General features: G+C 35.1%; 1 protein-coding gene across 1 annotated transcript in view; it reads right to left on the bottom strand.

Moving 5' to 3' along the window:
* Positions 1–16,684, bottom strand: part of ARHGAP42 (Rho GTPase activating protein 42) — a 156,533-nt gene that overhangs the window by 18,653 nt on the left and 121,196 nt on the right. The window contains exons 11-19 of the mRNA XM_042838774.1: positions 15,440–15,518; positions 14,385–14,424; positions 13,051–13,113; positions 11,076–11,150; positions 10,323–10,407; positions 9,054–9,112; positions 8,136–8,241; positions 3,278–3,437; positions 650–794 (exon numbers count right to left, since the gene is read on the bottom strand). Coding sequence (XP_042694708.1) covers positions 650–794; positions 3,278–3,437; positions 8,136–8,241; positions 9,054–9,112; positions 10,323–10,407; positions 11,076–11,150; positions 13,051–13,113; positions 14,385–14,424; positions 15,440–15,518 — 812 coding nt within the window. The remainder of the gene's footprint in view (positions 1–649; positions 795–3,277; positions 3,438–8,135; positions 8,242–9,053; positions 9,113–10,322; positions 10,408–11,075; positions 11,151–13,050; positions 13,114–14,384; positions 14,425–15,439; positions 15,519–16,684) is intronic.

Genomic DNA, 16,684 nt, shown 5'->3' on the forward strand with positions numbered 1-16,684 from the left:
TGGTATAATGCAGGTAAGTAAAAAGTGATGAAAACAAACGAAATGCACCTTTTTATTGCATGAAATTTACATTAAAATGAAAAAGATTTCTAAGCAGCAACTAACTGCAAACATAACTCCATGTTGTTGAACAGCAAATCATCTGCTGAGTACACTGCTTCTCATAACATAGGATCTTGTTTCTATTCCAGTCAAACTAGTAAAGTTTCAGTGGTTTTGGCATCCTAGACAGTAGTTTGCTTTGAACCAACGACCACAGTTTCACGCATATGAAAACAGCCAAGTAATGTTTTTGATCTCCCAACCTTAACTGAGTTAAAGCTTCTCAACCTTAACAATTACGGGAATGTCATACAGTGAACTTCACAGAGTTTCAAGGTAGGCTACTTTCATATCAGAACATAAAGTCTACTCTAAAACCTTTTTGTATTTAATAAAAGACATGCCTAAAACCAAATATCCTTCCTCCTCTGAGAGAAGCAAGGAATGTAGTCGTTCAGCAGTACAGCTCTGACTCACAGAGGTTAAGAAGCTGATGAAACTCCATCTGTAATGCTTACTGGAATACAGTGCTTACTGGACATTGCTGGGGACTATCAAAAGGCCAAGACATGAAAAGGAAGACAGCAGTCAACAAGAACAAACTTACTGTCAGGATCTGCTAGACACGGTGTGTATCTTCCTTTGGGCTTACGAGGACCTGTGGAAAGACAAATTGCTCTTGTCCTTCTTGAACTTGAACGGGACTGAGGCTGAGGAAGAGGAATATTGGGGTCTGGTGCAGTGTGAAATATCTGCATGATTAAAAAAAAAAAAAAAAAAAGGAAGACAAAAAAGGAAGAAAAAAAAGAGAAATAAATAAATAATAGAGGTACTCCTATGCTTCCGTTAATAATACATTTGTTTTCTTCATCACTGCACCTGAATGTTGCAATAGTCTCACCCATCTTAAAAGAGCACATTCACAGAACATCCTCTCATTCAATTCTACAATCCAAGAATGGGTTAGTGAACAATAAGCTTGTACTTAAAAATTATGCTGATCACACAAAAATATTTCTTTAAATAGTTTTATCTTCTAGCCCCAGTTATAAAGTGCTTAACAACCAAAATTGTGAAACATTTGTGTTAGTTTACTACTAACACCTACTCAAGAATTATATACTTTCAAATATTATGAAAAAGTGGAATTTCATTATATGTGTACCTGTGGGAAGTTTTGTATGTTACAGAAAGGTGTCATAGCTGCAATCCTGTTTGTATTTCAGAAAACCACTTTATTTTCCTAAACAAGTCAAGCCTGATGAGGATCATCTTCAGGTTTGGTGCATCTTCTGATTTTTATCTTTCATGTACCACTGCTAACAGTGATCAATTTTGTGCTGAATCGCTGTAGAAAACCTTATTTTTTTTTCAAAAATCAGAAGAAACCTACATGCTATTTAAAAAGTGGAGGAAAAGTGGATGCATACTCAGACAGTAGAAAATACCTTAAATGAGGTCTTGAGATGCTCTTAAAACAATACCATATTAGTAATAAATAAGTAGCACATCAATGCAAAAACATGTCTGCAGACAGAGAGCAAGGATGATTTTGGTTGTGCAGCCATGTTCTGTGTATTGAATAAACTGCTAGTTTCCGGAGGGGAAATTCAGTTTGGGAAATATGTATTAAGTATGTTTTGGAAGTGAATGCATGGGGGCTGCCAGCATCATACTAATTTTATGAGTTTCTGTGAAATATAACAGGTGATATCAATCAGTGCAGTCAGTAATTACTGATCAGTCATTGCAATGGATCCTGATAATGACAAGGAACTGCCCCACATCTGAGTAAACGGAATAAAATCAAACTTCTTTCACCTTGTTTTGTCAGTCATCAGAAAAAGTGATATAAATCAACAAAAAATCCCCCAAATACTACTTCTTTTGATGATTAAGTAAAGGAGGTCTTGACTGTTCTGCTGGGCAAAAAATCACCATCAATAAAGACAACTGAGAAAACTTTTCAGTGAAGGTGATTCAAGTTGCACCAGGGAGGATTCAAGGTGGATGTTAGGAAATTTCAGTTCTCCAAAAGAGTGGTCAGGTGCTGGAATGGGATGCTCAGGGAGGTGGTGGAGCCACCAACCCTGGAGGTGTTCAAGGAACATTTAAAAGTTGTGTTGAGGGACGTGGTTTAGTGAGAACTATTGGTGACAGGTGGACGGTTGGACTGAATGACTTTGAAGGTCTTTTCCAACCTTGGTCATTCTATGACTCTAAGATTCTATGATACCTGCAGTGAAATCATTTTATGATTTCATAGATTTTCCTTCTCGAGTCTTATTTAAAAGTTCTTATTTAGTTTTTGCATAAAAAGTATGAGATGTACCCTCCGTGTCTCTTTGGGGAAAACAAAATAAACCAGGCACTTACACATATTTCTGAAAGCAAAAAAGTATCTTGCTTGTATGCTGCATGTCACAGAGCATTCAAGAACTATTAGATCACAAAGACTGATTGATGGGTTAAAAACCTGTAATTAGGAATAAAACTTTCTCTAAGAAACATTTATTATTTTTTAATATATTTTATCTGGTATCTACACATCTGAATAGCAAACAGAATTGGGGATTGTGTGGGCATCGATATTAATGCTGCTTGCGGAAAGAGGAAGTGAAATATGGTTGGGGTTTCGTGACATTAGATGGGACCAGACCTCCACTGACCTCCAGCTGATATATCCCCAAAGGACAGTAACTGTCAGGAAGATTTGGACCTGATGCACAAAGTATACACAGAGGAGAATCCATGTGCTCACCCAGACTGAACCTCAATATACTGCTCACATGAGAGAAATGGAAGAGTGAATAAGCAAAGGATGACCTTCTCATTCTGGTTCTAGATATGAACCAGATATGTGGCTCTGGGCAGCCTGATCTGGTGGTTGGCAACCCTACCTGTGGCAAGGGGGTTGAAACTAGATGATCTTTGAGGTCTTTTCAGTGCAGGCCATTGTATGATTCTGATTCTATGAGAAGGATTCAGAAATGTTCAGAAAGCTAATGAAGATTCAGAGGAACTTCTTCAAAGCATGGGAGATTATGCCTTGGATTTGTACCTTGCATAGCCTTCATAGGAATACTTATCCATAGCATGTGGAGAGAACAGGGTACTTTTTCAATCAATAACTTACAAATGCTAAATTTCCTCATTCTTAAGAACTTAATTATGATAATGAAAATGAGATCTTGGTTTCACTTATTCACAGTAGAAAACTCATATAATCTGCTACCTTTTCATAATGTTCTATAAGAATTTCAACGACGATATTCTGAAACTTAATGTTCATCATAGCAGCCACAGTTTCTTCTTGGGCTCTCATCAGAGTTGGTCCAAAGATAACACCAAGGTTGGATACTGTCATAAGGTTTTGCTGACTGTGTAATGATACCCTTTAAATGAACACAAACAATATGCAGTTAAATAATTGCACTAAACTACAATTCCTACAGGTGAAGTCTCACATTTATGCTTTCCCTTTTCAAACATTTTAAAAACATTCACATTTACTAAAGTTAAATACAATGCAGAACAACAACTGTATCTCCACTGAGGCTCCAATTTTTCAATACTTTAATGTATAATGAGCAAGTCTTCCTAAAGTATCTAAGCTTCTTACATAACTGATAAGGAAAAGTAACTATTTTCTTTGAAAGTCTCTACAGAGAGATCCAGCCCATCTAAAGTTTACGAGCCATAAGGTACGCACCTCTTTCTCTCCAACAGTTACACAAGAACTTAAATACTCTAATGAAAGAAAGCACTAGGTGAGAACAGAGGTCAATTATATATCTTAGCTTTCATGCCAAGGAAAGAAATATAGTTACTGAGAACACTTAAATTGTAATGAGATCTCTTAGTATTTCCAAAGCATAAGATTATGGGGTCAATGTCACTGTTTCTGGAATAGATAACAGTAGATGATCATAATTATACCTAATGGCTTTAAAATGCACTAATCTTGTGCTTCTGTATATTCTGCTATTGTTAATGCAGAATTTAGAAACTTAGTTTTTCCAATAGTTTTACATGTAGTAAAATGAAAATTATCTATCAGTAATCCTCATTGTCTCTCTTCTCTTACAAATTAGATTTACTGAATAAAAATTATATTATTATAAATTCTCACTGCCAGTGATATCCTTGTGAAGTAGCTCTATTGCCTGCACGTCTGAGAAATATCATGCCAAGCAGCATTTTCATAATCTTAATGTTTAATTTTTCTGAATTTGCTCTCAAATAGAGTCAGTGGCACTCATTCACACTCTCCTCTTCCTTCTCACTGCTATTACCATTGCCAAACTGATAAACACCATTTAATACATTTCTTACATAAGTAAAATTAACCTTGTACATTTTAAAATTAAGAAACAGTAAAATCTACAAAATGTTGTAAGGAGTATTTAGGGGAAAATCCTATCAATCTTCTGTTTTTTTTTTTTCTGACTGCCTTCATTAAATTATGGAGACATTTGCTATGTTTCCCTACCAATAAAATTCATAGGTGTCTTGACTTGCTTATAATGCTATATAAACATTTAAAAAATCGATCTGTCTGATGCCAGAGTTTGGTAGCAAATAACTGAAAGCCCCTGACAAATATTTGAAATCCGGTGACAAAAAGACAGATTTTCCAAAGGCTACTACAAAATTTTGATAGGATCAAGATCAAACTCATGCTTGGATTTACTCCTTATTGAGTAGTGATATGATAGTGATATAAACAGTAGATTTACCACAGAATATAGGTTAGATGGTCTAGAATTACTTATGTGGTGAAGTAAATACTGCCCTCATAACTGGAATAGGAATACTTTAGTACCTTACTTACACTGAGAATCAGGAGAAATATAAGAAAGAAGTTTGTATAGAAGATAATGTGATACAAGCTGCAGGAAAATTAATGCCCATCTTGCTATGGTTCCTATTTTATTTCATTAAGTTAGGCCTCAAAATATTCTAAAATTTTACTTAGAAAGCCACATTGGTAAAAAAAGTTATTTAGAAGTCAAATCATGGAAATTCCTTCTCTGTTAAACTGCATTTTTAGCCACTTTTTTCAATAAAATTTTATCTTATGTTTTGCTTAGTTGAATAAAGGGTTTCTGGGAAGTCCACTGGATCTTAATGAAACTGGAATTTTGAATAGCAAAGAAAACCCTAAAAAGTAACTCTTTACAATGTTATTCTGCTTTGTGCTGCACATTAACTCTTAAGATCTCTTACAAAAACATTGTAGTCTTAAAGCACAGGATAGAGAGCAGTGTTTGCACAGTTTGGGTTTCTGACAAATTTAGTAATACCGTAACCAGAAAGGACTCTCTGCTAAGTACCTCAAAAGCTGAATTTCTAACAGAAAGAAAAAAAATAAGACCTGTACATGGATTATTTTGAGAACCAATTTTTCTTAGCCCAGTCCTACTGTTGTTGGGCTACTGAAATTCTGAATAGATAGCTAAAGTAAACGTGCATTTTATGCATGACTGTAAGACATTCATTAATGGAAATGCTTTCTCCTTGATATCCCCCAGTAAATATCTCATATTACCAGTTTGTCAATTGTAGGAAGACCTGGTGTTTTTAAATCATACCAAAGAATGACTCATATTTTAAAGGAGACAAGCAGGAAATTTGATTAGGAAGGTTTAAAAACTAACAAACAAAAAAGTTACCTAGCCTAAAATAATACCAAACGTCCAGTTTTTGCCTAGCTGCTGAGTATATATTCACACAGCACCACCCCTCTGCAAAATGCTCACTGGGATTTTCTGGATCTGTTACTTTGTTTTTAGTATGATCTGCATCCCCCAACAACTACATCCTATTTAGCTGTGCACAGTGACACAGTAAGTCAAGGTAGGAAGAAAACTAAAGGCCTTAAGAGCTAAATCAAGGAAACAATTTCAAATATTTCAAGAATTTCAAACAAAAGAATGAAGAAAAATGTTTTTTTTTTTTCTCATTTCCCTGCCTAAAGAAAGTTATGCACTTCATGTATAATTTGCTCCTTGAAAAAACTCCACACAGGGGTAGGAGGAAGAAAAGGAAAGGAAACCACTGATTACAAGGCTGATTTTGAACTTATCTCATTAGCTGGCATAAACAACAGCTGGCAAATTATATGAGAAATTAGAAAGGATGAATTGAATGTTGGGACGAGAAGAACAGAAAGTTTTCAGAATTCATCTCAAAGATTTCAATTTATCAGAAATGAGATTTACATCAAAGTCGAGACAGGCGAGCACTAAAGAGACCAATTAAAGGAAGGAATACTGCAGGCATGCACTCTTTGGAAATGCATCTGAGGTAACAGTGAGAATAAGAGTCCAGGAATGAGGACAGTAAATAAATGTTTCCTAAATTACTTGTGCCTACAGGTAAGTCAAGTGCTATATAAAATCAATGGATCATAGAATATCACAAGGGAGTATTGGAAGGGACCCCCAATGATCGCGAGTCCAACTCAAGGCTCTCACACCCCAAAAAATCAGACCATATGTCTGAAAGTGTCCTCCAGATGCTCCTTGAATTCTGGCAGCTCAGGGCCGTACCCTCTGCCCCGAGCAGCCTGTTGCACTCCCACTGCCCTCTGGTGAAGAGCTTCTTCCTGACACGCAACCTGCCTCTCCATGCCGTTCCCTCGGCCCCGTCGCTGTCACACAGAGCAGAGCTCAGCGCTGCCCTCCACTCCCTGTGAGGAGCTGCAGTTGTCATCATGCCTCAGCCTGCTATGCTCTGGGCTGAGCAAACCCAGGGACCTCCGCCTCTTCTCATATGTCTTCTCCTCTAAACCTCTCACCATCTTTGTAGCTCTCATTTGGACACTCTCTAATAGTTCTATGATGCACATTTTGTACCGTGGTGCTCAAGACTGCAGCTTTTACAACATCAGTATTTCACGATTACAAGTTCTAGCTTCTTAGGCTGTCAGAAAGCATCAAATCCTACGCTTTTAATAATCAAACTCTTCTGTTGGAAACTTACAGAATCTGCTTTCTTCTGGTTCTCTGAGTTTTCCCAAACAGCTAAAAATAACTTACTGTGGCTAAAAAATTTCCACCAAACAAAGTGCAGATAACTTTCTGCAGGTGGGGGTTGCTCAAGCTGTGATCAAAAGAGTAAAATGGTGGGGATGTATGGAATGGAATAAAAACAACATGGAGACTTTCATGGCATCTTCTACATATGTCAGTTGTGGGCCTCATCTGAACTGCTGTTTCCTTATTCGCATTCCAACATCACTGAGAAATATATTAAAAAACACACAGCATCCCAACTCATAAATAATAATGTGTTCATTTAAATATTCAGCAAAATCTAGTGAAGAACTGTAAAACACACGAATAAGGTTTGCTGAAAAAAGGGATATATAATGATGTAATAAAGGAATGTAATCATAGCTAATGATAGAGAGAGACAGAATAAAAAAAGAAGTTCGTATTTTTTATTTGTCTGAGTGCAGATTAAGAGTAATTAAATGGAGACAAAAGATCATCACTTCAAAGAAATAGAAAAATCTTTTCCATGTGACATTTAATTAAAACTCAGGATAGCTGAAAAATCTAGGGAGACTCAAACGTGGGTTTGGACACTCATAGGGCTGTCTAGAACAACAACAAAAACATTGTGAATTAGAATTTTCAAAACATATTACACCTTAGAGCTTTTAGAGATAAAAATTAGATCAAACATGAAGGATAAATTATATTGTATTAGTCTAGCCTGCACTTTTTACCAGTTTTAGGACCTAAATAACATTCTCTTATCAACAACCTTAGCATAGTCTTGAATGTTTCTACAGTTTAAATACTACCAATTCCTGTAATAAGTAGGAATTGTGAATGAAAACATACCAGTATATTTTATATGCTAACGTTATCAGTTATCTTGGTGACTTTTCATCGTGTTTTTTATTTTATTTCTATAATGAGCATTCTTCAGCAACACTGCATATTACATTTCAGAAATCAAATATAATTTCAGGTGGCACTGTCTCAACGCGATTACTATAATGGGTTACGCAACACTGACAAACATGAAAATGATCACATCTTATGGTAGTATCAAACATAAAAATCAAAAAGAATTACTTGACCAAGTGCTTGATAAGGATGTCCAGCATCTCTCTGTTCTTCTCCGGTAATTTATGTACAAGTGCATGCACTGCTTCAACTCTGTAGTTCTGATCATCTGATTCTATTGAACAGAAAACAGAAATTATTGACAGATTAAACATACGCTAAAATGAGGCTAAAAATGGCAGAAGTGCCAGTATGTCAAACACATGCACTGCAGTTAACCAAACTCAATTAGCCTCCAAAATGATGAAAGCAATTCAATTTTATCTATTCCAAGAACATAATGGAATCTGGATTTCAAGTAACTTGCAAAGAGCATTTACTGCCAGTACCAAAGCCAACAAAATCTGTGGCAGTTTTGACTCCATTTTGTGTTTGAGTGGAATCCAAGATTTTATCCCTTGCTATTTAAAACATCTAAAATTATTGACGGTCTCTTTAAAAATGTAAGAGGAAATGGAGAAATAAATTCAAATTCTAAACTGGAGTTGTCAGAAACACAATTTTTCTCCCTATCTAATTACCCCATTTATGAAAAGGGGATTATTACCATCCCTCTCCAATTTTGCAAAGCAAGCTGGGAAAATAAAAGTCCCTGGACAAGAGGGGAGGAATGCTATAGAATAATTATCAGCCTGTACAAATCAATCAAACAAACACATCAAGATTAAAGATTTCATGCAGAAAGCGATCACTCAGAAGCTCTAAAAAGATCAGAACAAACCACTGAACAGCTTCTTTTAGCATGACTTCTCTTGTTTTGAGGGCTTTCATGCGGCACTGTCGTCATATACAGTGAAATAGAAGAACTCAGATCCTTGGCTGGATAACTGAATACTACACCAAGGAGAAAAACAGGGATAGCAACTGAGGAGATTAAAGGTTAGAAAAAAAACTACTTTTGTGAAAGTTATAAATTACTTTACTTACTAACAGCAACAATGAAATCTTTGTGCAGCTTAAATGTCATCAGCGGTTCTGAAAGACACCTGCTCGTAAATTTAAAAGGACATTTGAAAAAATGCATTACTCAAAGTCTTTTTAGTCTTTGCAGTTGTCATTACGATAGCTCTCACTATAAGCATAATGAGTATTGGTATATCCAAGGAAACCCAATTCACGGATTACCACTGTATACAACTCAGTCACATACAAAGTCTGAAAAATCTCCTTGAGTTGAAGATGGTGATACCATGGAAGTTTGTAAGAGAAACATTACCAGCACTGTAACACAGAGACTCACAGTTTTCAGACTTCCATACTGTGGAATAGGAATAATACTATTGAAGAACATGGCATAGTGGGCTGCAGAAATAATCTGCCCAAGAAAGGTAAACAAGTTACGAAACTTTATACTAAAAATCCAATCTGAGAGATCCTGGAAAAGTCCTCCTCTGAAAGTAGCCTGTGAATTGTCTTAGAGACATAAAAGCACAGCTACTGCTAGCTCATGTCCTAGATTCACAAACAGGACACCTACAAGAGAGTTGTGCTTCTGAAGAAATGCATTTCTTCAGCTAAAGTCATTCTTTTCAGTGAAGTTGATATGCACATTTTAGATATAAGCATATACATTTTACTATAAATCATAAGCACATTTTCCAGGGATTTCTGATGCTGCCCTCTGCCAGGGGACCAGTCTAAGAAATCCATTTTTTTTAAGAAGACATGGAACGATCGCCATCTGAGTTTTATGTTTTTATTATGATTACTTTCAACATTATATTCTGACGTTCAAGAAGAGTTCTATCTGCTTTTTAAGATTCTGTCTCATAATAGCAAAAAATTTGAAAATTGTGAGAGGAATATCTTACTTGTGAAAATACCAACACCACACGATAAAAACAAGAGTATTAACATCTTTGGAGAGATTTACTTTGCTCCAACAATGATGCCATGAAAAATCATTGTACAGAAGGAATTCAGAAAAAAAAAAGCTCAGCAAAACATGCTTTTAGTTTACACAAAATATTTTTACACAAAAGCATGCAGTTAATTATATTCTGGCTAATCAGTAGCTAAACAAGGTAGAAAAGTGTGTGACAAATTTTAGATTATTACACATTTTAATAAGGATATTAGACAAGATGATAATATACTCAATTAATACCATGTTAATGAGTAAAAAAAAATATAATATCATATTTATAAGCAAAAGATTAATGAGCCATCAAATGAATAGCATAGCATCATACTTACCTGAGGTAGTTTTTAAGTCCGCTAGTTATTGTTTTATTGTCCCAGATTTCCATATCAATATCCATATCAGGAGGAGATTTAGGGGCTGGGAGAAATTTGAATTATGATTGTTATATTTTGACCAACACACAAACAAGAAAAGCAGCAAATACAAGCTAATAGATTATTCATTTAGCTCATATGATTATTTAAGAGTTAGATTTGATCAATTTGAATTATTTTAATCTCTGACAGATTATTAATGAAAATAATTCACAATTCATATTTAGTACCTGTAAACGGTAAATGTATGCACTATACCAAAGAGTAAAAGTAACACCAAGTCAATAGAGAATTCATAATTCATCTGGCTTGGACTGAAAGACAGGCATCAGATAGCCAGACTAACAAAAAATGTGAAATACAACAACTGTCTACTAAACTGAATTATGCTGTGTTACAAAACTAAGCTTTGGAACACTTCTGGAAAACACCAGATAGATGCCAATAAATAAAATATAAACGCTAAAAGAAATGTGTTTTATCAGTAATTTGCTCATGTGTATCGATGACTCCAAGTAGAAAACTGAATAATAATGTACACAAGGAATCTAGTTAGACTGACTACCATTCTAAGACTGCAAAGTCAGTTGAGTGGCAGCAAGCAGACATACGAAACTGTGGATACTTAAGTGTGCTCTTCTGGGTACAACAGAAAAGGATCACGGTATACGTGCTGCATGCTATAGACAAAGGTACACTTAAGACACTTACAAAATATGGTATTCATCAGCTTCTGCACTTTGGAGTTTACACCACCTATTCTGTACAGCCCCAGGATGGTAATGCCTACATTGGGAAAATAAGAACAGTGAAAACAATGAGAAGATGGCTATTTCAATTACACTCACGTGTCCCTTGTCTGTGTTTTCAAACAACCTCAATTTATTTATGGAAAATTGAAAAATTACATTATCAAGTACTGCTTCACCTTATTGAGTTACTTCTGGGATGCTAATAAATGCATTCCACTGAATCCACACCATGCCACACTCTAATCACAATCCTACATTAACAGAAGTCCTTGCACTGGAACAACCTGTATCAGAAAGCATCCAGAGAATGACTGGAAAAAGTGAAAAACAAGACTCCAAAGAAGTCTTAAAATGTGTTACATGTCTACAAAGGCGTCCTACCCAGATTTCAGTGGAAATACTATGTGTCTGCATTGCCCCTTCCAACGAAAGCCTGCTTTCTTTCATTTATAGAAGAGATAATGATTTTACCCAAAATCAAAACTTATATTGTGTTCTACTGGAAAACTGCAGTTCAGAATTTAAGTTATGTATGGATCTCCAAGCAAAACAAAAAGTCAGTTTCAATTTATCTTCAGATTTCAGCTTTCTATTTTTTAATAGCACTAAAGCACAACAGATACTAACGAACAGCGCCTAAGATGTGAGATGTGACACTCAAAATATTCTAATCATAATAATTTCACTGTTTATAACCTTTTTTTTTTTTTTTTTTTTTTTAAACATCAACAGCACTTGGAAGTCCAAAGCAGAATGCAAATTTTGATGTGATATTTTCTTCTTCTCAGTCCTCATAGATTTTGTACTGAAATGTCAGGAAAAATACAGAAAAACAATCTTCTCCTTTACTCTGGTTGTGTGACTCAGAGAACAAAAACAGGAAGAGTTTATTCCTTTATTCCACATCATAAGTGCCAACTTTCTGTCTCTAGCAGAATGCATTCAAAACTGTAACTCCTGATTTGTAGATTTAATGTGGGTATGTAAATATATTCTTCTTCCTTCTTCTGGTCTTACTATTTTGAGATAGTACATTTTTTATTTCAAAACAATATTCTAACCTCTGATCTCTGCTAGACAACCTGCAGGTGATATTGTTTTTTAATTTTTATTATTTATCATTTTTTTACAGAGCAATGCAAGCTGCGAGTGATTCAAAAGCTACACAACACTGCTACCTGAGAAGAAGAAATCATGCTGGGCTCAATGCTGCACAGAGTGATTTTCCACAGCTTTTGGATTAGAAGAGACTTGCATTCAGAGAGCTCAGTGCATAGACAAGAAAAGGTCACTTCTGCTTATGGAATACCATACAGCTGTTTGAAAGGGAATTGTCAAACAGCTTACTATGAGTTACAAGATGCCACCTCATCAACAGACAATCACTTTCTTTTTGTACATTCTCACTACCAAATACTGGTTTCTACACACTTTTTTTTTTACAAATGGATAAGCCGTGTGTAGAATGACTGAGTGAAATGATGGGGGATCAGGTTCATCAACAAACATTTGCCAGCAAAGAGTGCTAACACCATGTACTTTTTGGTCTTAAGGTTTCATGCCAGAAATCAAAAGCATAATTCAGTGCACACAAATAAAAGACCTAAACTAAGTATGTGTGCAACAGTGTATTAAGCTTTCTAAAAAACACAAAACTACTACGATGTAAAAAAAAACCAAACAACAACAAACAAAAAATCAAAACAAGCAAACAAAAAACCACACTTAAACAATACGCAATGAACCTTTGCTGGAATTTGTGCCAATGGTTTTAAGCAAAAAGCACATCCATGGAAAGTGAAAAGTACAAACTGAATGACGGCCATACTCTAAAACAGAGCTTTAAAATACGTAGATTCAAAGCATTATTTGAGAAAAATATTCATAGTAATTTAATATATCATCTGTGATTTAATACTTACTTACTTACTTACCTCTTGTTTCTACAGCATGGATACATTTCCTCACGAAGTTGAAACCTGCTTCATTTAAGAACACTAAAAGAGAAGGAAAAATAATTTTTCAACTCATCAATACACAAAATCTCCATGTTTAGCTACAGCCACTTTTCAGTCAAAAAAGACTGATACACATTTATTAGTGAGATTATGATACTTATTCTGTAAGTCTATACACTTAGCAATAAAAGTACAACTTTCTCACGCCTATGAGAATAGTCTACTGCCTGTATTAGAAATCAGTAACTCCACACATAGAGTCCAGAGGTCACTGTTTTACAAGAACTCTCTTCCCTTCGCTGAGGGAAATGGTTTTAAGAATTCAAGACTTAACATAATGACCAGAGTATTTTCACTGATTTTTCATACAACATTCTTGCTTCTTGCACATGCACATAACTACTCAAAATATAGCAACACAGCAAAACAATCTTTGTTATTATTTCAAGTGAATGCATTATGCATTAATTCTTGGATCTTTGATGCTTATTCTTCTAATTGGCTAAACAGAGATTTTAGAGCAGCATATGTGTCATCATCAAAATAGTAACATCAATAAAAAAGCAAAAAAAAAAAAACCAAAACAGACATGCTCATTTAATTTTAGATTTCTGTTCTCAAATTTAGCTTCTTCGAAGACACCTGTGCATATCTGAAACATCTCTTTCTCTATATACTGAAATGTATTTTAAATTTTTGTTTTGCATTTGTTTACGTTACCATAAACAACTGCACATAGATAAATGTCTGAATATTCATAAATATACTTGTTTTATTACACTGCATATGCCTAATAGGTATATATACACCTATAAATGAAAAGGTTTGACCCATACAGAAATGATATTTCAACACATGGGCATGCATTTACATTTAAGTATAAAGACTGTAGATGGAAATCTGCAGATTTGTTAAATATAATGTCATTTCAGGACCAATCAATTTTTCTTCCAATTTATGTTTGTTGGTAACACAAAAGTTGAGGGCTTTCTCACAGTTTACATAATTTAGGATATGCTTTGATGTAATCCAATTACATAATCCATCAAACAGCATTTAGTCATACTGTATAATATCTTCAGTCTGATGGAAAGAAAACATAAATAATGTCCATCACACAGACACACATATCACAGAATCACAGAATCACAGAATCACAGAATCACCCAGGTTGGAAGGGACCTCAAGGATCATGTAGTTCCAACCCCCCTGCCTAGCAGGGCCACCACACACACACACATCCAGAAACCCATTTTTGTAATGACAAAACCTGGAAATATTTCATATCACTGCATGATTAAAGTGCTTACTTTCTTCCTTCTTGCTAATAATGGCTGGCAGTGTGTAGATCTGGAAAAAAACAACAAATACAACAGGTCAATGTTTGTTAAGTCCTCTACTGTTGGAATTGCTCATAGTTCTTAACCATCTGCAATATGTTGCACATTAGTGTCATACACTGCTATGGGAAAACCTCCACTTCACCTCCTCCCGATGTTTAATTCCAGCAGCACTCATTCAGGTTAGCAGTTGGAGAGGGGCAACAGCGCACAGCTCAGCTCTGGCTAAGATACACAGCTGTTCTGTTCTGCACTCAAAAGAGAAGGCAGGCAGCCAGCGGAACATGTCCCAAAAACCCATTCAGGCCTTGAGATTATAGATTGCCAAGGGATTTGCAATGAGTTTACAGGCACATAAAATGTATTAGAAGCCAGATGTGAAGACTGCAAATGGGTTAAATATTAATACAAAGAGTGATTTCATTTCTGCACTTTTTCAGTCAAGCCATAAGCTTTGTAAAAATACTTATTTATCTCATAAAATCTAGCAACCATTTTTCTCCCTTGGATGCCACGCTGGTATCACCTTATTCAGTGACAATTTCAGAGCTGATTAATACTGAGAAGAAACCTCAGATAAGACTGTCTTAGTAGCTTTCAGCACATTTTTATGCTCTCTGTAGTGATTTTCAAGATGGTACTTACTGTCTATTCCATAATGCTGCCTAGAGATGGTTAGTTGTGACCACTGCAGAAACTACCATTTCACAGTTTTTTTCTGAACCACAAACCCTATATGACAACAGGCTATCAACCTATACATAAAAATATAAAAAAAAGAACCTCCAGGCCCCCAAAAATTATAAGTAAAAGTTCAAATATACTAGTATTTCTGCTTCACTAATTACTATCTATCTTCACTGCTCATTTGCAATTGTATTTTATGAGAAACAGAAAAGCTATACTTGCCTTTATTGTACTGCACAGTACTGTAACTAACTCTGTCTGAAATGTATCCTAGCTTCCTTCTTTAACTTATATGTCATAAATCTATAAAGGTAAAAGAAAAGAACAAATATCCTTACTGGTTCCTTTCCATCCATAGCTTCGAGCCACAGTTTTCTGTTGGATTCTGAAAAAGCCTGTAGCGTGATGATTCCAGGTCTGTCAAAAACATATACATACACTTATACATATACATACACATACCAAAATAAAAATAAATGAACAATAAACCATGACCCTTTTCCATCTTCCCCAAAAGACCTCAATTTTGAACTTGTAATTAGAAAGCATGTGAGAAGCTATTGGGAAATACAAAACAACAAAACATGTATTGACACATACACCAAATCATCAAGGGGAAGCAAGCCTTGTTCTTATAACCAAGACTAGACAGTTCAGAACTTTAGCTCTAACTTAATCACAAAAGACTAATATTACTGTGAGATGTGTGTATGACAAAAAAAAGATCAAGATTATAACAATTTTTAGTTAAAAATATTTTTTCTACTAATAGTTTAATCTATTATCAGTCCAGTGAAAGAAGATGTTATGCACAGCAGCACACACTGATGCAAAAGCCCTTTACCACTGTAAGCCATGCTGATCTCAGCACATTATTTATTTAGAATGTGAAGAAGTAGATATAATTTGAAACACAGATAAACACAAAAGAAATCTACACAAAACTACTAAACGTATGACAACAAGTATATTCAGCACTTATGCACAAACCTTCACAAATTTCAATATTACACTGTTAAATTGTTCATCTGAAATTCTGACCTTCACTGCAGTGATTTCCTTGAAATCAGCTGGAAGTATATCAGATATGCTGCACTTACTAAGGTGGGTGAAAAAGCAGGTATTTCTCAAAAAATAAAATTACATTCAAAGAGAAACATTCCTTCTATGATGCTACCTTTGCATATAACTCTAATACAAATCAGATGTTGACTATTTTTATAGAACAGTTTTTCTACGAAATCTGACCTGAACATAGGTGTGAAAAACACCAAAGTAGATTTAAATTCATTGTGTTAATTAGCAAGGATCACGCTGTGTCTTCCACATTAGTGGTTCACATGGTTTCTTTCAGTTAACATGGCTCTTTTTTGAAATGTGAACATCAGTCTGCACGTTTTTCCAATGGTTTTGAATTGTAATGTTTCACACAGTGCTTCATACAATAGCACAAAGAGAATTAGCACTGTCTGGTGCCTGGAGACAAAATTTACCCACAAAATCTTATGCTAGAATTTTAAAGATTTGTTGTAGCTGCATATTTGCAAAAAAGAGCTCTTTCCCAGAAAAAAAAAAAAAAAAAA

Source organism: Centrocercus urophasianus, unplaced genomic scaffold (genome assembly GCF_019232065.1).
Source record: "Centrocercus urophasianus isolate 14NV4802_14NV808 unplaced genomic scaffold, USGS_Curo_1.0 seq_9, whole genome shotgun sequence".
NCBI lineage: Eukaryota > Metazoa > Chordata > Aves > Galliformes > Phasianidae > Centrocercus > Centrocercus urophasianus.